Raw genomic sequence first — 27,940 nt, forward strand, 5'->3', positions numbered from 1 at the left:
ACTACTAAGATGTGGTAGATTTATTATTATTATAGTTTTTATTTGAAATAAAAGAAAAAAAAATCTAACTTGAGTGGGAGTGGCTAAGACACTCTAACCACCATAACCCAAAAGGACTTATTTAAGTCTAAACTTTCAGTCCTATAGAGATTGTTGGTGCAACATATATTCAACAAGGCATTGGATTGACAAGAAGAGATTCGATAAGAAATTTGGTTCGACCATTTGCATTTGTGTATCCATCCTCATCTGTATAAAGAAGGTTGATGACTCTTGAAACATTCACAATCCGCATAAGAATAGGCATTGGAACATCGAGTGGATGAAGACATGCTTCATTTATGTCCTTCCATGCATCAACCACTTGCTTTTGAAATTCAACGCAAACTTCTTCCTCTGAACATTCATATTCCTCCATATAACATTCAACTCCAGACGTAACATGTTTCCTTTCTTGCTCAAACTAAAAAATAACAACATATATTTCTTTTAAAAAATTCAACTTTGTGTTGGTTTTGAAGGATAGTAAACAATATATACCTTGCGGGAAATGATGTCGTCCATGAGTCGACAAATGATGGTTGAGGCATTAATAATTTTAGGTTTTCTAAAAAACCATTCAAGTATCTCGTTCGTTACTATGTCACCCATACCAATGAGTGCAACGCTTATAATCGAGAAATAACCTGTGCTATGTAATGCCCATTCCATATACTCTTTAAATTTTGGCGTGTAATTTTGATTTAACCATTTAGCTTCTTCAAAGTAGGATCTAGCTAGCTTTTTTATCTGTAAAAATAAATCAAAAGGATAACTCTTATTTATATGTATAAATCAGAAGTAAAGAAGATAGAGGAGGGAGACAAAGAAAGCTTACTTCTTCTTTTGTAGTATGAACGTGAAACGAATTTTCATCCATACCTATTTCTTTGCTAATTTCTTTATAATGATTCAACATTGCTATATATAAAGGTTTCATGTACTCTGGGAGTATACTAACCATGCTTCTATCCCATCTGAAAGTTCAATAACACCATTGTTCATGAAAAATTTCTTTATGCATAAATTTATAAAACTCTATTCAATATTGGAAAAATATTTTCAATTTTTCTAAATCTTCATATTACTCAAAAAGTTATTAAAATCTATTTCTCAAAATACTATTAAAACTATGGAAAAATATATTTTTTTTTTCTATTTCTAAATTTTGGTAGAAGTTTGTAGGGTATTTTTAAAAAATAATAAATTTATTAGCACCTAAGTCAAGATCAGAATGAATTCATATTACCTTTGAATTGCTTCAGTGAAAATCTGGAGTTCTTCAAATGTTCCATAGGCGTCATATGTATCATCTAAAATTGAAGAAATGGCGATTACTTTGGTTAATATTTTCCTTCCAACATTGAACTGAGGTTCAAAGTATGCACCCAATGTCCAAAAGTAGCACTCAACAATTCTATCTCTTGCATAAGGAAAATTTGTTTCGACATTCAAATCTTTCCACCACCTATAAAATATAAAATACGTAAATAAGAAGCAAATATAACTTATAGAGGAAAAAGAATGGACAACAATTTAGTTCAAGTCATGTTTTAGTATCATTTTAAATTATGATATGGTATGTTAGTTAAAATTTAATTATATCAATAACTTAACGAACATGCAGTAGAGAAAAAAATAACATTTAATTATATCAATAGTTTAACAAATATGAAGTAAACTTTAGAGAAAAAAAATATATGAAATTGCACCTTGTGAGTTCCTTCAACTCCTTTTGATAAAGTTTCTGTAATATGTTGAAATCCAGTTTTGAAAAAGCAAGTAAAGTTTGAGAATGGGAAGGATCTTCTTGATACATTGTTATGTACTCTCTCCCCTTTAATTTTGGAAGGTCTTTTCTTAATGGCCATTTCAAGGCATGCTCAATTTCAGCACCAAATTTGGAGTTTGAGTTGGCCATAATATTTTTGAGATGCTTCACACTAAAATCAAGAGCTTCCTCAAGGATATCTTCTCCATGCACCCTCATATTTGCCGCTTCATATAGACTTAAAATTCCTCTTGCATCCTCCGCTAATGATTCTTTGAACTTTCCATTACTTTCTACAAATTTTGTGAATATGTCTGCTCCAAATTCATAAACAATCATTTAGTTCTTTAAAATTTTCTTTTTAAAGAACTTTGTTTACCTATAATTTCAAAGTCTCGATATATATATATATATATATATATATATATATATATATATATATATATATTTTTATCTCAGGTGTTGCAAAGGATTATAATACAGTAGTTTAAGAGTTATATATGAATAAACTTACCACATGGGATTCTATAACCGTGTTGTCTAAGCAATCGAAATAGAAGAGAGATAGTGTGAAGATCATCATCGCCATCAATACTTGTGAAGTCTCTATAGTTTGCATATATTTGTTCTAAGATTTGATCAATCTCATTCTCAAAATGATAAAATACACTTAACCGTTGGATTGAATCAACTAAACTTAATTTCTCCAAAAGATTTCTATTAGAAATCATTAGCATCTTTTTTACTTCTGCTTTCAACTGTTTAGCTCGTTCTTCCATCACAACATCTATTTTCTGAAATTAGAAAAAGAAGAAATCAAGTAAAAAATCTAACAGTTTAATATAATAAATAAATAAGTATGATTATATTATAATTCATGAACATAGACTATTAATTTACCATTGCTTCAGTTGATAGCGAAAGGAAATGGTCTTTCCATATGCTTGAATGATATTTTGCAAGAGGACGTTCAACTTTAGAAGTGTTTGGGCTCTTCATTGTTGAAACAGAAACCAAAGAAGTTTGATGAGACATTTTCAACCCAAGAGTGAAAAATTAGTGTTACACTAAGTGCATTGATGAACCATATTAAGTACATTATTTATAGGAGTTTTAAACTTATCTTATCTATTATATTTTTTAGGCAAAAGAAATCAATTAATACCCTATAAATTTATAACTGTATTAGGTAAAACTTGATTAAATTTAGAGCTTGCATATTAATAATTTATAATTATTTTCGCTTTATTACATTTAAAATAAATTGAAAATCTATTATACAAAATTATTCTGGTTTAAAATACTATAAGGTTGTATGAGAAAAAGATTATCATATATAAATTAATTTCTCTGTCATTCATTTATATGAAAATTAAAGTTTCTTTTTTCCCATGTTATTTAGATTTTGAGTAATAATATTTTTTTTTCATTTTTTTAACAAAATTAAATTGTCGTGAAGACTGTTATTATTAAAGATAGAAAACCTAAAATTTATTTCTTTCGATTATTATTTTGTAATATGATACTTCCACCCCATGTCCAAGTGTCAAAATTAATATATTAGTACATATATATTTAAAGCTAATTTATTAATTTAACAAATTATTGAGACCTAAAACATATATTTCAACCTCCATTATTTATGTAATGAATAATTAGGACATAAATGGAAAGAAAATAATTTTAATATAGTAAAAGATAATTGGAGTTACTCAAAAGACACGAGGAAGAGGACATGAAAGACTTTCATCACGAGTATAGTGTAGGCGCATGCAACACCTACGAATTTCAAATTAAACAATAGACATGATTTAATTCAAGTTTTTTAGAATTTCGACTCGTGAATTATTACTTATTGAATAAAAATTTAAAGCGAATTTATAATGGCACAATTTTGATGTTGCTTTTTTAGGGACTTCAGCATAAATCACTACTAATTAATGCATAATTAATAAATAAATAAATAACTCAATAGTAATTTTCTTTTAAAACCATTTAGGAGTAGAGTGGTTGGTATACAAGAAACACTATTGAGACCATACACAAAAATGTAGGGCAAAAGAAACATATACCTAAAATACAAGGAGTCAAAATATGATTCAAGTCTAACAGGTCTTCGGTACTCTCGCAGCTTTAGAACACACTCACCTTGTCCTTGTGGTTGAGGTTCTATTTAAAAAGTACTCAATAAATAGCTTACTTATAGGTCTCTAAATCAATATTAATTCTTACCGTGAAGCTAAATGCCTTGTATCTATATCATATACTTTTGAAGGATAGCTGTAAGATTCAAGGTTTGACGAGAATTAATTTCTCAATTTTTCTTATATGTTTAAATTTTCGATATTTTCTTGAAAGCCTTCAAAATCGAATTTTAAGATGAGATAGAAGAGTAAAATACTTAGAAAAATCCTAAAATAAGAAATATATATATATATATATATATATATATATATGAAATAGTGAAAAATTAGGAGGAAGATGGAGAGGTAAGAGTTTCATATTTTTGTTCTTGATTTGGTTCCAAAGATTTACTTTGGATTAGGTTTTGAAATTTTAATATGTTGTTATTTTTAGAGGATTTCACATAATTTTCATAAATAAATAGATAGTTGGATTGTGAGTTTCATGAACCTCAAAAATGGTGAGTTTTCTAGTTTTGAACCTACTTTGAATGCACTTATTTCTCTAGTCTTCAATGAAATAGAATGAAAATAATTTTGATTGAAAAATTGTTTGAAACTATATAAATTTGGTGAAGAAACAAGTTTACTAATAACATAGAAAAAATTGTGAAAATAAAAAGAAATTAGAAAAGAACAAAAACTAATATGAAATCTGAACAATATTTTAGGGCAGACTAAGAATTAAGATGAGACATGCATTATGGAGCAGGACACTGACAGTGAGGATGTGTAATAGCTCAAACTCACTACCAGCACATATTGTCTTATTTGGACTTTTTCTTTCGAGTTTTCCCTCACGATTTTTAAAACACGTCTGCCAGGGAATTTTTTTTTTTTTTTGTAACGACCCTAAACTTTTTACTTAACCTAAGGTTGCTATTTTATACATATCATAAACATTTAATGTAGAATACCTCATTGGAAACTATATAATAAAACCTGACCTTGTTCTAACCTCTAGCTTCTAAGGCTTTTAAAATAAAACAATGCATATTGAAATAACGTGAAATAACATAAAGTTAAAACGTCCTACACTAACCTATATGCTACTAAATGAAAATGCAATAAACCTATACTAACCTATAGTCTACAAATTCAAAATACGAAACTACCTTAAGTATATGTCACGATCTCCTAGTTGCGATGCCACCGTCAGTCATACAGGGGAACCTTGTCTTTACTTGAAAAATAAAGTAGCACATGATTTGAATATTTTAAAAAATACTCAGTAAACAACTCCCTATCAGGGTTAAATAAAGACATATACAATTCCATGAATGAGACCTATCATAATAGTCTATTTTCCTACGGCAGCTATCCTAAACGGGCAATTTAGATGTGTACTTAATTTTCCTACATACGATCCACACACGCAAGTATGAACCCACTAGTCGATTTGCACACTTCTTAGGCCCTTTTCTGGTCGGGCGAGAATTCTTTGATAGTTGTTAATGCCAGACACCCGTTAGGATAGTGATCATCACGGTAGCTTATGATAAATATATTGATCATTTTCTTGCCTCATCGCGTATGCGTCTGTACTATCGTGAAGGAGAAGCAGTACCCTCCAATGCATGAGCACACAGTAATGTATGAGGTCAAAACATTTTTTTCATTTTCATTATCATTTAATACAACCTCACTGTGTCTTCCTTCATTTCATATCATTTAGGATATCATTTCTTATATCATTTATCATATTTTTCATACGTATGTCAGAATTGTATTTCATGCTAGTTCGTCGTTTTGCATGTCAATTATATCATATCATTCATGTCGCACATATATCATATCATAACGTTTTCATTCTTTCAGACATAACAATCTATTGGGATTTATGCCCTAAAGCCTCATAATTAATTATTTAGTTTCTAACAATAATTTTTATTATTTTATTGGTAATTTAATTGTTATCCATGATATAAAAATCCAAGGTTATTAATGTAATCTTGAACAATATGTGGTTGACATACAAGAGGATCGTGTTCAAGTAATAACTTCAAGCGTCTATAGTATATGGATCAGGTTGGGTGTCTTATCCTAGTAACACTATTGATATGGCCTACTTTGTAATCGTTACATTATAATATATGGATAAGGTTTGCCGGAGTTTTCGGTCTCGCCGACAACCGTAGAGTTTTTTTTTTTTTAATATTTTTTTAATCTGATCCGTTACATTATCTACCCCTAAAAAGAACTTTCGTCCTCGAAAATCTCGAACTCCTAGATCTATTCGGGGTATTTTTCTCTTATTTCTTCTTTTTGTTCCCACGTCGCTTCCTCGGCTTGGTGGTTTCGCCATAATACTTTGACGAAACCTATGTTTCTATTACGTAAGGCTTTCACTTCCCGAGCTATGATTTTAATCGGTTTCTCCAAATAACTTTAGTTTTCCTCGATCTCGAGGGGTCTGTAGTCTATCATGTGCGTAGGGTCTGTAATATATTTCCTCAACATGGACACATGGACATCGTGTACGCTCGAGAATGAAGGTGGTAAGGCTAGTTTGTATGCTACTTAACCTATTCTTTCTAGGATTTCGAAAGGTCCGATAAAGCGGGGGCTTAGCTTTCCCTTACATCCAAATCTGAGAACATCTTTCATAGGAGTTACTTTTAGGAACACTGGGTCCCCCTCTTTGAACTCTAAGTTCCTACGCCTAACGTCGGCATAGCTCTTTTGCCTACTTTGTGCGATGCGCAATCCTTGCTCTAATTTTTTGTACCGTCTCATTGGTGATGCGAACCAGCTCGGGTCCTACCAGTTCTCATTCTTCTACTTCGTCCCAGCACAATGGGAATCTACACCGTTTTCCATATAATGCTTCAAACGATGTCATCTCGATTGTTGCTTGGAAACTGTTGTTGTATGAGAATTTTACTATGTGTAGTTTAGTGTCCTAACTCTCTGTGAAATCCATAACACATGCCCGAAGCATGTCTTCTAGGATTTGATTTAACCGTTTCGTTTGGCCATCAGTTTGTGGGTGGAAGGCAGTGCTAAAGTCAAGGCGGGTACCCAACGCTTTTTGGAGTTTGCGCCAAAAGGCCGACGTAAAATGTGGGTCCCGATTTGACACTATTGATACCGGGACTCCATGCAACCTCATTGCTATCTTTGACTGAGCGATTCTGCTGGTGAGAAAATCTTGACCAAAAAAAATTGCCAAAGGAATTGTTGGGAAAAGAAAAATAGAAAGCACCAAAAGAGGAAGAATACTGAAGCTTTGGGATTTTACTGAAAAAGATTTGTTTCTCATTCAATTGACTTATTTACATAACTATTCAACCCTAAAAATGCTAAAGTGGCCACGTAAATGTGCCCACTTCCCTACATGGTCCAAGCCAGCTAAAAATATGGCTAAAAATATGGCAATCCATTAGATCAAATGGTCAAAAGATTCAACTAATTAATTTGAGTAAAAATGTGAAAAAACTAAATAAAAAGACCGTAGGCTTTTATCTAACCCTCACAATTTTATCATAGCATGTCCTAAGATTTGGTTTAGTTGCTCCATTTGACCCTTTGTTTGAGGGTGGAAAGCGGTGCTAAAGTCGAGGCGAGTGCCCAATACTTTTGAAATTCGTCCCAAAACGCCAACGTAAAGTGTGGGTCTCGATTCGAAACTATCGACAGTGGGACTCCATGTAGTCTTACTATCTCTTTTACATATATTTGAGCCCAGTTGTGAATTGTAGATGTTGTTTTCCAAGGTAGGAAGTGGGCTGACTTAGTCAATCAATTGACAATTACTTAGATCACTGTGTAGCTCTTCAGTGTTCTAGGTAGTCATACTATGAAGTCCATTGTTATATTCTCTCACTTCCACTCCGGTATACTTAGGGGTTGTAACATCCTTGTTATATGTTTTCTGGGAGGCTTTCACTTGTTGGCATACTAAGCATTTACTCACAAACTTGGCCATGTCTTTCATCATGCTTCGCCACCAGGAGTGTTGTTTTAGGTCTTGGTACATCTCAGTAACTCTTGAGTGCATGGAAAATGGTGAGTTGTGAGCTTCTATCAATATCTTTTTCCTCAACTCCTCTATTGTCGGGATACATAAGCGTTCTTGACACAAAAATTCTTCATCTGAGGATTTCGAGAATTCGTCTACTGGACCCTCTGCTAGTTGGCTCAGGATTTTATGTAGGTTAGGGTCCTCTCGTTGAGAGTCAATAATTCTCTGCCAAAGTGTGGGTTGTGAAGGGAATGAACTCTTCATCCACGTAACGGAAACATTGGGACCGTTTTGATTTTTATTATGAATAAAAAAAAAACAATAAATTCGAGAGTAAGAACTCTACCTTTATTGAAACCCTAGCTTGCGGGACTCCTTACAGTATTCCAACCATGCAAAAGCTCTTCAACATTCCATGAGATTTTCCTTGGTATGACTTGAACATATGACCAAGGCTTGTGGGAGCCTCTTGAAAGAAAATCTAAAAGGGATTGGAGAAGGAGAGTTTCAAGAGTCCTCTGTAAATATAATTTCATACTCTAGAGAGTGGGAGAGATTTTGTATGTCTTTGGCTCAAGAGGAGGGTCCTATTTATAAGAATTTTTACGAATCTTTGCCAAATAATATATTTGCATATTTAATATATTAAGATATAATATTTTATACAAATTATATTTAAATATTATAAGATATCCTAATATATACCCTCCTAATTTTTTCTATATTGTGCATAAAAAAACTGTGATATTTTGTAATATAAAAAATCAAATAATACCCAGCAACTTTTGCATTAAGAATAAATTTAAATTTCTAACTAATAATTTTGTATATAAGAACTATTATTATGAATTTTAATTTTCTTTTTTCTTTTGTATTTTGTGGTTGGTAATTTTTTATTAGGTTATCATTTATAGATTCTGCTTATTAAATATAGAGAATGAAAAAAAATATTAGATATATACTTCTAAAATTATAATTTTAAGAATTGCGCGTGATCACGTAAAAAAATATGAGACATAATTTCATATAATCAAACCATCAATTCAGATAATGGATACTGTATGTGGGCAAAAGTAAAATTTTTAACCGAACGGCAACCACACAGTTATGAGTGGATGTAAGTACATTTTTATTATCGTCCATAGCTCTAAAGCTTTCTATTTTGTTTGCCCTATTTTATTCCAAACTAAAATAGGGCATGATGTAAAGATGGTTTTAATGTCTAGAATAGGACAAGATGGTTAATGTCTGCATGGGTAGGTACCCATGTTGTCCTATATATAAAAAAAAATAATAAATAAATATATTGGACTAGTCTAATTATGCCATGACCTATTTGTTACTAAGATAATTTTTTATTTTTTTATCGTTTAAACCGGAAGGATTTTATTGAAACATTAAGAAATTAAGAAATATTTTTATAATTACTAATGGTTTTGTAAGATTATTCTTTGGTTATTTTGTTATTATTAAAAAATTTGAAGATAAAAATTTAATATTAAAAACAAATAAAATCTAAGAAAATAAATTTATATACCCTGAAATAATCTAAACCACAAAAATGAAGTGAGACAAACTTAATTAAAATAATAATAATACTATATACAATACTTTTTTTCATTCTCTGGCTAGATGGTTTAATTAGAATTCTGTATAAATAGAAATTAAAAAAATTCTTAAATGAACTAAAATTATTATAACTTTCATTTACGAGTTTTTATTTTATTATCTCACCAATTTTTTATTTTTGATTTTTATAATATTTCACCATTTTGAATTCAAATTAAATCTACAGTAAAATATATAAATTAAAAAAAAAAAAAAAAAAAACTTAAACATACATCATTTATTTTACCAAACACTTTTTCAAATCTATTTTTTTTAAAGAATTATTAAAAGTCTGACAAAAATTTAATTAGAAAAATCTCAAATGTAATTGTAAAGTGTAGTGGTATGCTAAAGGAGTAAATTATTGTAAAGTATAATGAGATAAAGTTAAAGAAATTTCATTATATTAATATATATAACGCTGCCTCACACTTATAAGCTTGAAAATTTGTATAAGGTCAAACAAATGTAAATTAAAATTAATTCACGAGGAACTGATATTAAGTAGCTACTAACTCTCATGCTCATCTCTTAAATGCGGAATATAACTCTTAATTGTTTATCATAAATAGCGAAAAATTTAAAAGCCTTTCAAACATTTCAAATTGCCAAAAAAAAAAAAACAATGTCCGACTTTGTTAGGGTTAGATTTGATTTAGTTATTTTTAATTAGATTTGATTTTGTCATACGAGATTTAGTCGTACCGGATTTGATTTGTTTTCGATGTATTTGTAACGTTGTATTATAACCAATTTCATTCTTCAATAGAAGGTAAGATTTCTACCCCATTATGATCTTTCCAGTTTTCTCTCTCTGTTCCGAACATTTGGTATCAGACTAGCAAGTTAAAACTAGGAGCAGCAGTCTTCTACGTGTGTCATAATAAAAGTATGTTAATGGAGAGTTCATTTGTGTAGCCTGCAATTTTGAAATTTGATGGGTACAATGATCATTAGGCGATGCTCATGGAAAACTTTTTGCGTTCAAAGGAGTACTTGGATTTGGTGGAGAATGTAATTTTTGCATCAACATAAGACATTATTTCCAGATACCCAGAAGAAGCACATTTTAGATCAGAAATTGAAAGATTTGAAAACAAAGAATTATCTATTTCAAGCATTAGATCGTTCGATCTTGAAGACAATCCTCAACAAGGATACAACAAAGAACATATGGGATTCTATAAAGTAAAAAACAATCCTAGTCGTACATCTACTGATCAGAAACATTCCATAGAGAAGCTTAAGAAAGAGGAAGAAGAGAAGAAAAGGCGTGAAGGAGAGTTGAATAAATTAGAAGAAGATGCAGCTAGGAGGATGGAAGAATTAATTCAGGAGAATGTTGAAGAAAGACTAAAATCTGAAGAGACTAAATTAGAAATACAGAAGCGAATAGAGGAAGGTCGCAAGAAGTTGTTTGATGATGTTGATGTGCAGCTTGAGAAAGAGAAAGAAGCCGCTCTTATTGCTGCAAGAAAAAAAAAAGAACGAGCACGAAAGAGAGAGAAGAGCTAGATAAAATGCTGAAAGAGAATAGGAGAAGGGTATAAAAGAAGCTCAGCGATAATTAGGTTTGGAGTTGCATCGGAAGGAAGAAGAACGATATCGTGAACTCGAGTTGATTCAGAGACAAAAAGAGGAGGCAGCTCAGAGAACTAAGCTAGATGATATGAGTTTGAGTTGTGTTTTGCTAGAAGTTAGTGAAAGTAAAAAGCTTACAGACTCTATGATATAGAAGCGTCAGATGAAAATACTCCAGAGGAAAATATTTCCTCTAGCTCTTTGGCTAAAGCAAGCTCTCCTAGCTCGAATAAGGCGAGGAATAAGAGACCACCAATCTGGATGAGAGACTATGCAATAGAAGAAGATTTTTATGAAGAAGATGATGGAGCTCACTCGGTCATGTTTACCACTATTGATCCTGTAAACTTTGAAGATGCATTGATTTAAAGACGCATTGAAGAGTGAGAAATGGAGGCAAGCCATGGATCTGGAAATGGAAGCAATAAACAAAAATGACACATGGAAATTGATGAAGTTAAACAAAAATGACACATGCGAATTGATGAAATTACCTGAGGGTGAAAGTTTGTTATTTGGTCGTAGATATAAACTGATTATTATTTGTGTTCAGTTTAAGGAGGAATTGTTAGGTTTAGATTTGATTTAGTTATTTGGATTAGATTTGATTTAGTTATTTGAATTAGATTTGATTTAGTCATACCAGATTTAGTCTTATCGGATTTGATTTGTTTTCGTGTATTCTTTAACATTATATAATAGCCATTTCATTGTTCAATGTGAGATTTCTCCCAATTCTTGTTTTCTCTCTCTGTTCCTAACAAGACTTACATGTTTCAAAACATAACGCTGAAATTTAAAATTAAAACAAAAACAATTACAAATGAAATAATTTAAATAAGGAAATGTAAACGTCTTGTTCTAACCTAAGTCTAGGAATAATATGTAACTACCCTATGCACGCGCCACAGTCTCTGATTATGATGTTGCTGTCAACCGTACATGGGTGCCTTACCTTTACCTAAAAAGTAATATGGCACAACTAGAAATACTCGGTAAGTGACCCTACTACAGGGGTCATGCTAATGCGATCACATGAAATCATGATTTAGGGACCTATCTCTAGCTCATCTAGGGGTGATGTAAGGATTCGAATTTTTGTTTTATTTATTTTAGATTTTATGCTAAGATTTTATTTTTGCTGCCAAAACGAAAAGATATTATGCTACATTTATTGTCGCCGGAAAAGGTATGATTTCTAGCAAGGAAATTACTGCCTTAATGGAAAAGTAAAGACCTTTTATATTCCCATACACAACTCTCCTCTTCCTTGGAAACAACTTCTGCTCTCCAAACGTGTAGGGTTTTCGAGGGTGTCTGAGAGTACGGAAAAATTGAGAGTGTTAGCCAGGAAAAACGTGTGAGGTGGTTCGCTGGATTTTCTTCGGTGAGTGGCCGGAGGGAGAAGCGACCGAGGCTATCGGTGTTGAATATCGTTGCGCGTCGGTCGGAATAGGCGAGGGGTGTCGTCGCATCGTTGGAATCGGGGTTGTGACGTCGCCGTTGGCGGCGCAGCAACGATTAGGGTTTTCATGAGATTTCGGGTAAGGAAGATGAAGGAAAACGGGTCGGGTTCACGTTCGGCCTCTGGACCAACCCACGGGACGAACGCGGGCTTTGTGCGTTTCGGCCCAACGCGGACGCGCGCTGCAGCCTTGGTCTCGGCTCCGCACGCGTGCTCTCGGCTCGGCTTGACGTGTACGGCGGCTCGGCTCCGTCAAATACCGCAGCTCAGCTCGGCGGCTTAATAGGTCGGCTCGGCAGCTCAGCTTGGTGAATCGGTATCACTATAATATATTGATTCCAAGGTTTTTGGCCCTTCCGAAGCCGTTTCTGCCCTTAGTTTTACCATCCGAGGTCAGTATGCCTCCTAAACATTAAAGACAGATTTGGTCGAGGGTTTATTTTGATAAATAGCATGAGGTTTAGCTAGGGTATCTTATGAAAGGTTCTAAATTTTTATGTGGTTATCATAGGACATATTTAACCACTGGGATTAGCTCGTCGTGAGTGACTTCAACGAAGACCATCGAGGTAAGTGACCTTACTATTGGAGTTAGCTTTCTACGTGTTGTATGATGGTGCGTGCCCTGTGGCCCCTGCATGCACCATATTTTCTGTGATATGATTATGTGATGTATAGATTGTGTTGAACGTAGATTGTGTATGTTATGTGATGTATGAACTCGTGTTGACTGTTGACTGTTTATGTTATGTCATGAATGAGATGATAGTATTATATGCCATGAATATGTTGATTGATGTCATAGATACACGTAGAATTATCGAGTCATGTCATGAGATGTTTATGCAACTGGAATGTTTATGTAATATGCCATGTAATGTAAGTCATGTGAGATGCCATGTGATGTAAGAAACGTAAATGCGATGTTAGCACTGCTTATGTAATGCCATGTTAGATATGTTAAGGGACCTCATGCATATATGTATGTCACGTGCATCGGGATTCTTCCCCTTGATGATACGAAAGAATGAAATACGATATTTATGTTCGCCATGATATCATGCAGGCCCTTTTCTGTTCTGTGGTGTCCGGCCACGTGTAACACGTTTTGCCCGACCAAGTTAGGCCCAGGGGGTATGTTTAAGAGCCCGCCTGGTGGGTTCATGTATACGTACATGGGCCATGTGTGAAGGAGTACCACACATCCAACCCTACCCGGAATAGAAAAGCGCCCAAGGCTATGAAAAGTTTATGAAAAGTTAGGTCCCGCTCATATGTTGCATGTGTTTGCATTCCTAACCCCAACAGTGGGGTGACTTACTGAGTATTTCATAAAATACTCAAGCCACGTGCTACCTACATTTTTCAGGTAAAGGCAAGGCGCCAATGTACAGTTGACGGTGGAGCTGAGACCACCATGGAAGTTGGAGACGTGATATTTTTAGGAGTTTACTTTTATTAGATTGTTTTAAGTTATAGGATTGAGTATCGTTTTATTTGGATTTATTTTGAATTCAGAATTGAAGGTTCATTTTTGGAGTTTAGGTTTTGTTTTGGATTCATGAATTTTTATGAAAGGCTATTTCAAGGTTATTCATGATGAGCTTCCGCTTAATGAGATAAGTATGCATGGGTGACATCACTAATTAGGTTAAAGAAAATTAGGAGCGTTACAGGTGACCTCTCATCTCGGACTACTATGGATGTATAGTACTTCCTTACACATGACCCACACGTTTGAGTGTGAATCCCCAGTGGGCTCGCATACCCCCTGGACCCTCTTTGGTCAAGCTAATTTGTAGCAACGTCCGGAGGTTAGCGGAACCCTTGGTGTCATGCTCCTCATGAACACCCTCATCATCATATTGTGCGTGTCTGCACTCATCATCTTTAGGGGAAGTAGCCCTATGCTTATGAACATACAACATGCATGAGGTCCCTCTAAATCCCATCTTAACGTCTCTTCTGACACAACCCTCTAGTCTCATCTCTTTGTTACACTATGTAAGACCATGACTGTGTTTTCCTGAGAATAGGTTGTTTTAAATGTTTTCAACATTTATATTAAAGATGATGTTTTCTTTTAAGAGTTATATTTCTGCATTAGAGATGAGCATGAGACACTGAGTATGTAGAAATTTAGGTCGTTATATTAAGGATACTATCCAAAGGTAGCCCGACTTAAGAAGCAATATGAGTTCACCCACCTAACGCGGGGTGGACATTCTCTAGATGAGTTATGCCCAGGAATTCATGAGGTTGAAGAGGTTCACGCCTTCACTAGTGGACACCGATCAAAAAATGACTGTGAAGTTTGTTATAGGTTTGGACTTAGAGATCCGCCGTATGGTGGAAGCCATAGACCCAACCACCTATGAAGACGCATTAAAAACAGCTAAGGCCCTAGAAAATCCCAAAGATGAAGTACGCTAGGAATTAGTGGTTATTGTCAAACGAAAGCGACCATATGAACCAAGGGACTCAGACCACCGACCACCAGCGCGAAGGTCTCGGTATGCTGACAAATGCCCTCCTAGACATGAGGATAGGTACCCTAGAGACCAAGGAAGGGTCTAAGATGCTGAGAAACCACTATGTCATGAATGTGGGAAACAACACTGAGGCAGATGTATGGCCGGATCTAAGGCCTATTTCGAATGCGATCATGAAGGCCACATTGCCAAGTACTGCAATAAGAAGGGGACAAAAAACCCAGTCGAACTACACAGAAGTTCAGGTGGAATTGAGTGAACTATGCAAATCATCTCATGCATCCACCATTAGGGACGCTGGTACGTTTGACATAGTGATGACATGTACACCATCCATAATGGAACACTACGCTTTAACATTATTTGATTATGGTTCTACTCATTCTTTCATATCCATGCAATTTGTTAGTCAAGCAGGGTTCAAAATAGAATCCTTATTGCAAGTGTTAACTGTTGGTACCCCACAAGGGTAGACCTAGTTGCTTAGAATAGGATAAAAGAATAACAAGTAATAGTAGTCGAACGAACCATAAGTGTAGACCTTAAAGTGAGTGGCATGATAGACTTTGACATCATATATATGAATGGATTAGTTAGCTAAGAATTATGCCAGTATAAATTGTCACAAGGAGGAGGTAGTATTTTCACTGCCAACCGAATCCAATTTTAAGTTCAAGGAACCTGTACGGGGACCACCCCAAAAATAGTGTCGATGATAAAAGCCAAAAGACTAGTACAACAAGGAGGGTGGGCAATATTGGCTTGTGCACGGGATGTAAAAGGGAAAGAAAAGACAATAGATATGGTACTGGTAGTAAATGAATTTTCGGATCTCTTTTTGGAGGATTTACCAAGAGTTCCTCCTATCTGAGCTGAAGATTTTTGGATAGAACTTGAACCAAGAACTGGACCCATTTATAAAGCCTCGTACAATATGGTGCCCCAGAATTAAAAGAACTTAAAGTACAATTACAAGATTTACTGGATAAAGGTTTCACCTACCCTAGCGTATCTTCTTAGGGTGGGCCGGTGCTATTTGTGAAAAAGAATGATGGCTCAATGCGTCTATGCATCGACTATAGGGAGTTAATCAAGAGAATAGTAAAGAGTAAGTACCCACTCCTTCATATCGAAGATTTATTCGATCAGCTTCAAGAGACGATGGTATTTTCCAATATAGATCTTTGGTCATGCTATCACTTGATTAAGATCAAAGAAGGGGATGTACCATAGACAACCTTTGGAACAAGATATAGCCACTACAAGTTTGTAGTGATGGTGTTTGGCCTCACCAATACCCCAACTATATTCATGGAGTTAATGAACCGAGTATTTAAAGAGTGTCTAGACACGTTTATTATCGTGTTCATATACGACATTTTAGTATACTCAAGAAAAGAACTAAACATGATGCAACGAATGTGGTTAGAGTTGGTGAAGGATATATAGACATCCAGTACCAACCTGGAAAGGCAAACGTGATTGCAGATGCCATAAGTCGTAAAATGGCACACTCGTCGGCTCTCATTACTAGGGAGTCACGAATACTAGCAGACTTCGAGCGAGGTAATATAGTTGTAGTAATTAAGAGAGTTATAGCACAAATGGCTCGACTCACAGTACAACCCACACTACGGATGAAGATTATCGACTCTCAATAGAAGGACACAACTCACCATTCTCTATACATCCAGACGGCACCAAAATATACCAAGACTTGAAACAAAACTTCTGGTGCGCGAAGTATGAAAAAGGATATAGCGAAATTCATGAGTAAATGTTTGGTGTGCCAACAGGTAAAAGCTCCCAAACAGAGGACGACATAATTACTGCAACCCTTAAGTATACCCAAGTGAAAGTGGGAAAATATCGCTATGGACTTCATTGTAGGCCTACTCAGAACACTAAAAGGCTATACGGTAATATGGGTAATTGTCAACAGATTGACAAAGTTGTCACACTTCCTACCAAGAAAAACAAATATAAAGTGGACAACTGGACTCCGCTGTATGTGAAGAAAATTGTGAGGTTGCATTGGGTTCAAGCGTTGATAGTATTAGATTGGTACCCATACTTTATGTCAGCATTTTGGTGCAGACTTTAGAAATCGTTGAGTACTCGCCTTGATTTCACCACTGCCTTCCACCCTCAAATGGATGGTCAAATGGAGCGTTTTAATCAGATTCTCGAAGATATGCTACGCCCTTGCGTGCTATATTTCACTGGGAGTTTGGACTCCAAATTACATTTGATGGAATTTTCGTACAACAACTTCCAGGAAATCATCGAAATGACACCGTTCAATGATTTATAAGAAAAAATGGTGTTGATCCTTGTTATGCTAGGATGAAGTGAGTGATAGGGAGTTGATAGGACCTGAGTCAGTCTGGGTCAATAATTAAGCTATACAAAAAACGAGGGCAAGAATGTGCACCACTCAAAGCAGACAAAAGAGCCACGCAGATGTGAGGCGTAGAAGGTTGAAATTCGAGCTAGGAGACATGGTACTTTTGAGAGTGTCTCCAATGAAGGATGTCTTGAGGTTTGGCGTAAGGTCAAGCTAAGTCCTCGCTTCATCGGACCATTCCAAATTCTAGAACAAATTGGTCCGGTAACGTATAAGTTAGCCCTACCACCCTCCCTCTCAAGCACACACGATGTGTTCCACATATTTATACTCGAGAAATACATGACAGATCCTACTTATGTATTGGATTACAAGCCACTGCAGCGTGATGAAAACTTGAGCTATGAAGAGAAACCTGTAAGAATCCTGGCCTGTGAAGTGAAAGACTTATGCAACAAAAATATTTTTTTTGTCAAGGTGCCGAAACCACTCAACAGAAAAAGCCACGTGGGAGTGAGAGGATGAGATAAGAGAAAAATATCCCGAATTGATATAGGAGTTTGAGACTTTCGGGGATGAAAGTTCTTTTTAGGGGTTATAATGTAACAATTAAACAAAAATACATGATTGTTGGAAACCTCGAGAATTCTAGCACCAAACCAGAATCTCAGGCAACTCCCTATAATATGCCCACGCAACCACAACGCCTATAAAGACAGTTCCCACACTTCAGTCACTCCTCACAGAACCTACCTGCAAGAAAAAAGAGTGAGAATACAGAGAAAAGATGAAGAGTTATGTATATCAGAGAGCGACGCCAGCAAGATCTAGAAAACTCACGTTTACATTGTACGAAGGGCGAGGTTCCAAGATAGAACTTAGCAAGGATTTACCACGCATAGTAAGTCAACCATACCTTTCTAACGTGTGTTCAATTTAGAATCACTGACGATGAGGAGGAAGATAGTTTTTAACTAAGGCAACGTCTTACTTCTGTTGGCTCTTAGCAAAACGTTGACGAAAAACTAACGGCCGAAGAAAGTTTCTTCGAAGAAATAATAGCGAAAAGTAAAAAGAGAGAGGGAGAGAATTTGCTGAAGACCCGATGTTTATTTCTCATTCAGTTAAATTCTTTAAATAACAAACCTAATTACAAAAATAGAAAGAGTGGGCGAAAACTTCGCCCAAAGTTAGCCAAAAATGGCTGGCCAAATTTATGCTCTTCCATTAGCGTGAATTCAGAAATTTAAGAGGTCAAAACAACTTAACTAAATTTAAGAACCATAGCTCTTATTTAATAATCAATTCCTAAAAGTTGTGCTATATCTACCTTATTATTTGAACTCTGATCTTTGAGCGTAGTTCTTCATATTTTACCCGCGCCAGGGACTTGGTGAAAATGTCTTCAAGTTGTTCCTCTGTTCAGATGAAATCAATCTTGGTGAGACCTCGATCTGCACATTCTCGAATGTAGTGGAATCTGATTTCTATGTGCTTGCTCCGGTCGTGCAAAGCTAGATTTTTTATCAGGGAGATCGTAGCTTTGTTGTCCACGTATAGCATTGGTGGATCGCTCTCTCCCGATGAGTTCTTCCATTAGTCGGCAAGCCAGACCCCTTATATTGCTGCCATCGAAGCGGCGATGTATTCTGCTTCGCAGGAAGACAAAGCAACTACCTTCTGTTTTGTTGATTGCCAGCAGATCGCGCCGCCTGAGAGAAAGTATATCATTTCGCTGGTGCTCTTACGATCATCAACGTCACCGGCCATGTCACTATCACTATAGCCGACCAGCTTGAGTTTCTCCTTTCCTCTCCCTGCGCAGTATCTTACACCCCAGCCTCTGGTTCCAGCTACATAACGCAGGATGCGCTTAACAGCCACTAGATGCTTCTCCCTAGGTGCTTCCATAAACCTACTCACATATCCAACAGAATAAGCAAGATCAGGACGAGTGTTTACCAGATAGTGCAGACTCCCGACAATGTTGCGGTAATTGGTAGAGTTGACTGTCGTTGTAGTGCCGGCCTTCCTTAGTTGGAGCCGGGCCTCTATTGGCGTCCTTGTAGGATTACTATCCGCAAGCCCAGTTGTGTCTAGCAGCTTTTTCGCGTACGCACTTTGGCAGATGGAGATGCCGATAGAATTCTATTGCACTTCGATGCTGAGGTAGTAGCTAAGCACGTGGAGATTGCTCATCTTGAAGTTCTTTGACATCTCCTTCTTGAACCTTCCAAGGACTCCCATGTCGCCTCTAGTGATTATGAGGTCGTCGATGTACACTCCCACGATCAGTCGTTGCTCGCCATGGCCGTGCGTGTACATACCATGCTCAGAGGCACAACGCTTGAACTTCAGTGATAGTAGGGTACTGTCGAGCTTCGTATTCCAGGCTCGTGGGGCTTGTCAAAGCCCGTAGAGTGCCTTATGCAGGTGTAGTACCTTACCCGGGTTGTCGTTGTCAAGGAAGCCAGGTGGTTGTCGGACGTAGACGGTCTCCTTGAGCTCTCCGTTAAGGAAAGCAGACTTCACGTCCATATGGTGGACCTCCCAAGAGCAATGTGCCACAATTGCCAGCAAAAGGCGGACGGATTCTAACCTTGCCACCAGCGCAAATACCTCTTCGAAGTCCACTCCTTGCTTCTGGATGTAGCACTTCGCCACCAGACAGACCTTATGCTTCACAACTTCTCCCTTTTCACTACGCTTCAGTTTGAAGACCCATTTGAGCCCTATGGCTCGGTGTCCCGGCGGCATATCCTCCAGACTCCACGTCTGGTTCTCGGTGATGGATGTCATCTTCTTCTGCATTGCCTTCAGCCAGCATGGGATCCTTTCTGCTTCGACGAAGGTGTTCGGTTCATCTGCACTGATGGCATGCAGTTCGGCCACTTCTTCAAGCTTGCGCGCTGCCAGCCTAGGTGGTTCACCTCCTCCCACTAGGTCATCCATCCTCTGGTACCTGGCCACCAGATCATCATCGTGATCGGCATCCAGCATCGAATTCGCAATTCGTGGTGTTGCGAATTCCACTAGTTCAGGGGGTGCACCTACTAGCGGCGGTGACAATTCCTGATGCTGGGCTCCTTCTTCTTCTGGCTCGGTGACGAGATACTCCACCGTGAATTCATTTGGGTTGTGGTTTGCCTCGATCACGTCGTTCCATTGCCAGAAGGTGCTTTCGTCGAAGATGATGTCGCGAGAGACGTGAGCTCGCCCCCTACAGGATCATAGAGTCTGTACGCCTTGCTCCCGAGTTCATAGCCGATGAAGACGACCTTTGGCCCCCTGGGATCGAGCTTGGCAAGGTGGGGACGCATTACCTTCATGTATGCGATGCAGCCGAACACGCGGAAATGATGTACCGCTAGCTTTTTGTTGTACCAGGCCTCATATGGCGTCTTCTCGTCGAGGCTTTGGGTTGGTGACCGATTGAGGAGATAGACGGCCGTCATTACCGCCTCTCTCTAGAATCTCCCAAGCATCCCGACCGTCACCAGCAATGACCTCGCTGTCCCGACATGGTCTGATTTTGGCACTCCACCACTCCATTCTATTGGGGGGAGTAGGGCACTGTTAGGTGCCATTGTATGTCAAACTCGTCACAGTACTTACCGAAACTTGCCGAGGTGAATTCTCTGCCTTGGTCTATGTGCAGTGTCACGGTCATGCTCGTCCAAGGCGTGTTGCCCATGGCTGCATGCCCATGACAAGCCCAACCCTTTATGTCTTTTCATATTCTAGTGTTTTACTTTTATATTTCTAGAAAGTATGACATTTCAAAAATATCATGTCTAGGCCTGTCAGACATGAAATGCCTCAGAATGTACTATGGGGGATACGACTAGTTGTCAACTTCTCCCTACCCAAGGTTATATACTGTAAGCTGTTGTTATTTCTCTCTTGCTTGCTTATATAATGTCTCTTTCAAAAATCTCTCTCTGCCCTCGCTTTCTAAAACCTTCTCTTAAAATCGAGGCCAGAGACTCGAGCATACGTCGCTTGGCCGTAGGCGACGCAAGAACGAATTGGCTGAGTTCACTTGTCGTTGGAAAGTGAGTGCCGCACAATCGCAAGTCCGCTGCCATTAAAAGTGCGATTGTGACAAGTGGTATCAGAGCTTTGTAAGCTCCGTGAAATAGCAAAGACCGAGAACATGTCGACGACAAAGTCGACACCTAAAGCACAAGCCAACTGACTTACCTTAATAGAGGAGAAAATGTCGTTCCTCAAAGAAGTCCCTGACACCATCCGCTTCCTGGAAGCATGGGTGAAAGAATTGAGTGGAAAGTCGTAGAGATCGACGCAATGGGTAACCACCTGGATGGGTTGCCAATCGCAGAACTGATGTTTCGAGTGACCTCACTCGAAGAAAAGATTGCTCCTACGAGCAGCCCAAGACCGTCTGGTAGCCCCGATAGCTCTGTCGCACACAAGGAGGGACGTGGCGAAGAGTTCAACGTGCTACAAAATACAATGATGAGTTTGTTCAACGGATTAGCTGACGAATTCAGAACAACGATTGATGACATGCAAGAAAAGATGTCCGCCATGAGCACCCGAATTGAGGTGACCATGAAAGCCGTACAGAATGTCTCGGCTGGGCAAACTAATACAGGATCCAACAAACTGAAGTTTTCCAAACCTAGACCTTTCAAAGGGAACCGAGATGCCAAAGAGTTGGAGAACTTCATCTTTGATGTCGAATAGTACTTCAAAGCCACACCGGCTTGTACCGACGACATGAAGGTGACAGTAGCCTCGATGTATCTCATAGACGACGCCAAACTTTGGTGGCATTTGAAGGTATAAGACATCGAATGGATTGTACACCATAGACTTGTGGGAAGACCTCAAGAGAGAGTTGAGGGACCAATTCCTCCCCGAAAACGTAGACCATCTAGCAATAGAAAAACTAATAGCTCTAAAGCAAACTGGAAGCATAAGGGACTATGTCAGAAAATTTTCGACCCTAATGCTAGATATTAGGGGCACATCAGAGAAGGACAAGGTGTTCTTCTTTATAAATGGGTTACAACCGTGGGCCAAAACAAAAATACACGAGAAAAAGGTCCAAGATCTATCTACTGCAATTGCCAGCGCCGAGAGACTCCTAGACTATGGGAACGAGGCGAGTTACCAAAGAAAAACAACACAGGCCCCAAACACTGGGGGCAAAACATATAAACCGCCAGGTCACCGAAATGGAAACCCCAACAGGCCAAACGGAGGTAACGACAGACCAAGCGGGTGGACAGATAGACCTCCTCAGAACAACTAAGCGGGGACATCTCGAGGACCTTATCCTCAAAGGAACCACTTGACAACACCTTTACAATGCATATTGTGTAAAGGCCCCCACAAAGTGTCCTACTGTCCTCATCGAGCCTCTCTTACTACATTCCAAGTGTCCATTCAAGAGAGCAACGACATAAGAATCGAGACTATGCTAGACAAGAAGGAAGATCAAGATAACCCCCGAATGGGCGCGCTCAAATTCTTGTCAGCCCTTCAATGGAAGGTTGAACCGAAGGAGATAATAGAGAAAGGGCTCATGTTTGTAGATGTGACAATAAACTCTCGACCGAGCAAGAGCACGTTGATAGACTCAGAAGCGACTCACAACTTCATTGCCGATCAAGAAGCCAAAAGATTGGGACTCACCATAGGAAAGGACCCTGGAAAAATGAAAGCTGTCAACTCTGAGGTCTTGCCTATTGTGGGAGTTTCCAAAAGAGTCCCCTTCAATTTAGGGACTTGGACAGGAGAGCTCGACCTTGTCGTAGTTTGCATGGACGACTTTGACGTGGTACTTGGGATGGAGTTCCTCCTAGAACACAAAGTTATCCCAATGCCACTGGCGAAAGGCTTGGTGATCACCGACCGCAATCCCACAGTAATGCCTGCAAGCATTAAGCAGCCAGGTAATCTTAGAATGATCTCGGCCATACAATTGAAAAGAGGGCTTGCACGAGAGGAACCTACATTTATGGCTATACCACTGATAGAAGAAGTGACTACTGAGGAAACTATCCCAGACGAAATCAAGGAGGTACTAAATAGTTACGCTGACATAATGCCAGAGAGTCTATGACAAACATTACCACCCCGTCGAGGCATTGATCACGAAATTGAACTCCTTCCCGGGGTTAAACCCCCAGCGAAGAACGCATACCGAATATCTCCCCCTGAGCTAGCCGAATTGAGGAAACAACTAGATAAGTTGTTGACGACAAGATTTATTCGCCCGGCAAAAGCACTTTACGCAGCCCCCGTACTATTTTAGAAAAAGAAGGATGGGACGTTGCGACTGTGCATAGATTATAGAGCCTTAAACAAGGTGACGGTATGCAACAAGTACCCACTGCCGATAATATCCAACTTGTTCAACCAACTTCACGGGGCCAAATACTTCACGAAGTTGGACTTACGATCAAGGTACTACCAAGTACGTATCGCCGAGAGGGATGAGTCCAAGACGACGTGCGTTACAAGATATGAGGCCTTCGAGTTCCAAGTGATGCCCTTTGGCTTGACAAACGCCCCAGCTAAATTTTGCACGTTAATGAACCAGGTTTTCTACGAATACTTGGATCAGTTCGTCATAGTATACCTCGATGACATAGTTGTATACAGCACAATCCTAGAGGAACACAAGGTACACTTGAAGCTGGTATTTGACAAGCTGTGACAGAATCAGTTGTACGTCAAGAAAGAAAAATGTGCCTTCGCACAGACATGCATCAACTTCCTCAGACATGTCATCAGTTGTGGACAGATCGGGATGGATAGCGATAAGATAAAAGCTATCCAAGAGTGGAAAGTCCCTACTTTCGTATCCGATGTGCGATCCCTCTTAGGATTAGCAAACTACTATAGGCGGTTCGTCGAAGGATTTTCACGACGAGCCGCCCCCTTAACGGAGCTCCTGAAGAAAGACCATCCTTGGTCGTGGTCAAATAAATGTCAAATGGCATTTGAAGATCTGAAGGCAACCATGATGAGGGGTTCTGTCCTCGGGTTAGTAGATGTTACAAAGGCATTTGAAATAAAAACAGATGCTTTTGACTTTGCCCTAGGCGGTGTCCTTATTCAAGAAGGGCACCCCATCGCTTATGAAAGTCGAAAGCTCAATGATGCCGACACTGTCTCCGAAAAAGAAATGCTGGCTATAGTTCATTGCCTACGAGTCTGGAGATAGTATCTCTTGGGATCACAGTTCATAGTGAAGACGGATAACAGCGTCATCTGCCACTTCTTCGATCAACTAAAATTGACGGCAAAACAAGCCTGGTGGCAAGAGTCGTTGGCAGAATTCGACTTCAAATTCGAACACAAGTCGAAAGGGCGTACATGCGGCCCTGTGCATGTTAGCCCATATTCATTCAAGTAAGATCGATGGATCGATGCACGACATCATCAAAGAACATTTACACAAAGACCCATCGGCCAAAGCCGTCGTCGAACTAGCTATAGCTGGGAAGACACGACAGTTTTGGGTCGAGGGAGACCTTTAATGACTACAGGAAACAAGTTATACATCCCAAGAACGGGAGAACTGAGGAAGAAGCTCATTCAGGAATGCCATGATACCTTATGGGCAGGACACCCTAGGTGACAAAGAACGTATGCCCTAATAAAAAAGGGGTACTTCTGGCCGAATATGCGGGACGATATCATGTAGTACACCAAGACGTTTCTCATCTGCCAACAGGACAAAGTCGAGAAAGCCAAAGTCTCGAAACTCTTGGAACCTCTACCTGTGCCAACAAGACCTTGGTAAAGTGTGTCTCTAGACTTCATAACACACCTCCTAAAAGTCGGAGAATAGGATGCCATCTTGGTTATCGTAGATCGGTTCTCGAAGTATGCGACGTTTGTTCCCACTCCCAAATTATGCTTGGCTGAACTAACAGCCCAACTATTTTTCAAACACGTTGTCAAGTTATGGGGCATTCCGTCGAGCATCATCAGTGATAGGGAAGGTAGGTTCATTGGCACATTTGGACCGAACTATTCGCCTTCTTGAGAACGACTTTAAACATCTCTTCGTGCTACCATCCTCAAACTGATGGACAGACAAAATGATTCAACTGCCTGCTCGAAGAATACTTACGTCACTTCGTCGACGCTCGCCAGAAGAACTGGATACAACTACTAGATGTGGCCCAATTCTGTTTCAATTGTCAAACGAGCTCGTCTACGGGGAAGAGCCCCTTCAAAATTGTAAGTGAACGACAACCGGCCTTACCACATATTATTGATCATCCTTATGCAGGAAAAAACCCTCAAGCTCAAAACCTCACAAGCGAATGGAAGCAGACAACAGATATAGCCCGAGCATATTTAAAGAAAGCTTCCAAGCATATGAAGAAGTGGGCGGACAAGAAACGTCGCCCCTTTTAGTTCCAAACAAGAGATCAAGTCCGCCGCCACCCTACGGAGGAAACCAGCTAGAAACGCGCCAAAGATCTGGACTCCGCCGCCACCCACATCGCCAGGTTCGGTCGGTCGACAGGGACGTCAACCAATTAGGTTGGGGAGGATGTCACAGTCATGCTCGTCCAAGGCGTGTTGCCCATGGCCGCATGCCCATGACAACTCTGCCCTCGCTTTCTAAAACCTTCTCTTAAAACCGAAGCCAGAGGCTCGAGCATACGTCGCTTGGCCGTAGGTGACACAAGAACAAATTGACTGAACTCACTTGTCATTGGAAAGTGAGTGCCGCACAATCACAAGTCCGTTGCCATTAAAAGTGCGAATTGTGACATGCAACACTCGCATCTTCTTCTTACGTTCGGCCTCCGCCACCTCACTTTTCGCTTGCAGCAGGGTCAACCACATGAAGCGGCTTTTGTCATCGACTAACATGAGGAAGAGACTCTTACCACTTGGGGTCGCCGGCTTGATGGGCCCGGAGATATCGCCGTGTACAAACTCCAACGGCTCATCGGCACCCGTCGCACAGCTTGTTCACGCCTTTGATTGCCGGCAAATCGTGCACCATCTCTCCTCTTTCTATAGCTTTTCTAGAACAGGAAAGTTTAAGTGCCCATACCTTATGTGCCACTTCCAAGATACCTCTTCGGTCTTGGCTGAGAGGCTGATGGGTTGCTCTATCTCTAACTCCAGGATGTAAAGACGGTTTGTCGTGTGCCAAACCTGCGTGAGTAGCCATCGTCGATCATCGCATATTTTGAGTAGCCCGCGCGCACTCGATGGAAATGAAGCAGCCTGCCCATCGAGTTGATCCAGGCTCATAAGGTTAGCCTTGAGCCTCGGGATAAAGTAGACGTCCGTCAGCTTGCGGTGCTCACCTCCCTTGATGACAAACTGGATGGTGCCGCGCCCTTCGATTTCACCGTCCCGCGAGTCTGCTGCCATTAATTAAAAGTGCGATTGACATCGACTAACAGGAGGAAGTGACTCTTACCTCCTGGGGGTCGCCGGCTTGATGGGCCCGCAATATTGCCGTGTACAAGCTTCAACAGCTCATCGGCACTACCGTCTTTACATCCTAGAGTTAGAGTTTCTTAGTGGCCATTTCAAGGCACTATCAATTTCAGCACCAAATTTAGAGTTTGTGTTGGCCATAATATTTTTGAGATGCTTGAAACTAAAATCAAGAGCTTCCTCGAGGACATCTTCTCCATGCACCCTCATATTTGCCGCTTCATATAGACTTAAAATTCCTCTGGAATCCTCCGCTAATGATTCTTTGAACTTTCCATTACTTTCTACAAATTTTGTGAATATGTCTGCTCCAAATTCATAAACAAGCATTTAGTTCTTTAAAATTTTCTTTTTAAAGAACTTTATTTACCTATAATTTCAAAGTCTCGATATATATATATATATATATATATATATATATATATATATATATATATATATATATATATATATATATATTTTATCTCATGTGTTGCAAAGGATTATAATACAGCAGTTTAAGTATGAATAAACTTACCACATGGGATTCTATAACCGTGTTGTCTAAGCAATCGAAATAGAAGAGAGACAGTGTGAAGATCATCATCGCCATCAATACTTGTGAAGTCTCTATAGTTTGCATATATTTTTTCTAAGATTTGATCAATCTCGTTTTCAAAATGATAAAATACACTTAACCGTTGAATTGAATCAACTAAACTTAACTTCTCCAAAAGATTTCTATTAGAAATCATTAGCATCTTTTTTACTTATGCTTTTAACTGTTTAGCTCGTTCCTCCATCTCAACATCTGTTTTCTAAAATTAGAAAGAGAAGAAATCAAGTAAAAAATCTAACGGTTTAATATAATAAACAAATAAGTATGATTATATTATAATTCATGAACATAGACTATTAATTTACCATTGCTTCAGACGATAGTAAAAGGAAATGGTCTTTCCATATGCTTGGATGATATTTTGCAATAGGACGTTCAACTTTAGAAGTGTTTGGGCTCTTCATGGTTGAAGCAGAAACTAAAGAAGTTTGACGAGACA

The 27,940-nt window shown here is 38.5% G+C and overlaps 1 protein-coding gene across 3 annotated transcripts; it reads right to left on the reverse strand.

Moving 5' to 3' along the window:
* Positions 1–26: 26 nt before the first annotated feature.
* LOC111435879 ((+)-gamma-cadinene synthase-like) lies at positions 27–27,940 on the reverse strand. Of its 3 annotated transcripts, XM_023073458.1 has the most exons (8): positions 2,711–2,875; positions 2,325–2,604; positions 1,752–2,124; positions 1,428–1,507; positions 1,289–1,352; positions 878–1,016; positions 541–789; positions 27–463 (listed from the first exon to the last, which is right to left on the reverse strand). In XM_023073458.1, exons 1-8 carry the CDS (start codon positions 2,843–2,845, stop codon positions 170–172), a joined length of 1,614 nt encoding a protein of 537 aa, XP_022929226.1. In that variant the 5' UTR covers positions 2,846–2,875; the 3' UTR covers positions 27–169. The 3 variants fall into 3 exon arrangements, with proteins under 3 accessions (XP_022929226.1, XP_022929225.1, XP_022929224.1); XM_023073457.1 differs by lacking the exon at positions 2,711–2,875 and adding an exon at positions 27,807–27,940 and having other exon boundaries at positions 1,289–1,507; XM_023073456.1 differs by having other exon boundaries at positions 1,289–1,507.

This window comes from Cucurbita moschata, unplaced genomic scaffold (assembly GCF_002738365.1).
Source record: "Cucurbita moschata cultivar Rifu unplaced genomic scaffold, Cmos_1.0 Cmo_Scf00051, whole genome shotgun sequence".
Classification (NCBI taxonomy): domain Eukaryota; kingdom Viridiplantae; phylum Streptophyta; class Magnoliopsida; order Cucurbitales; family Cucurbitaceae; genus Cucurbita; species Cucurbita moschata.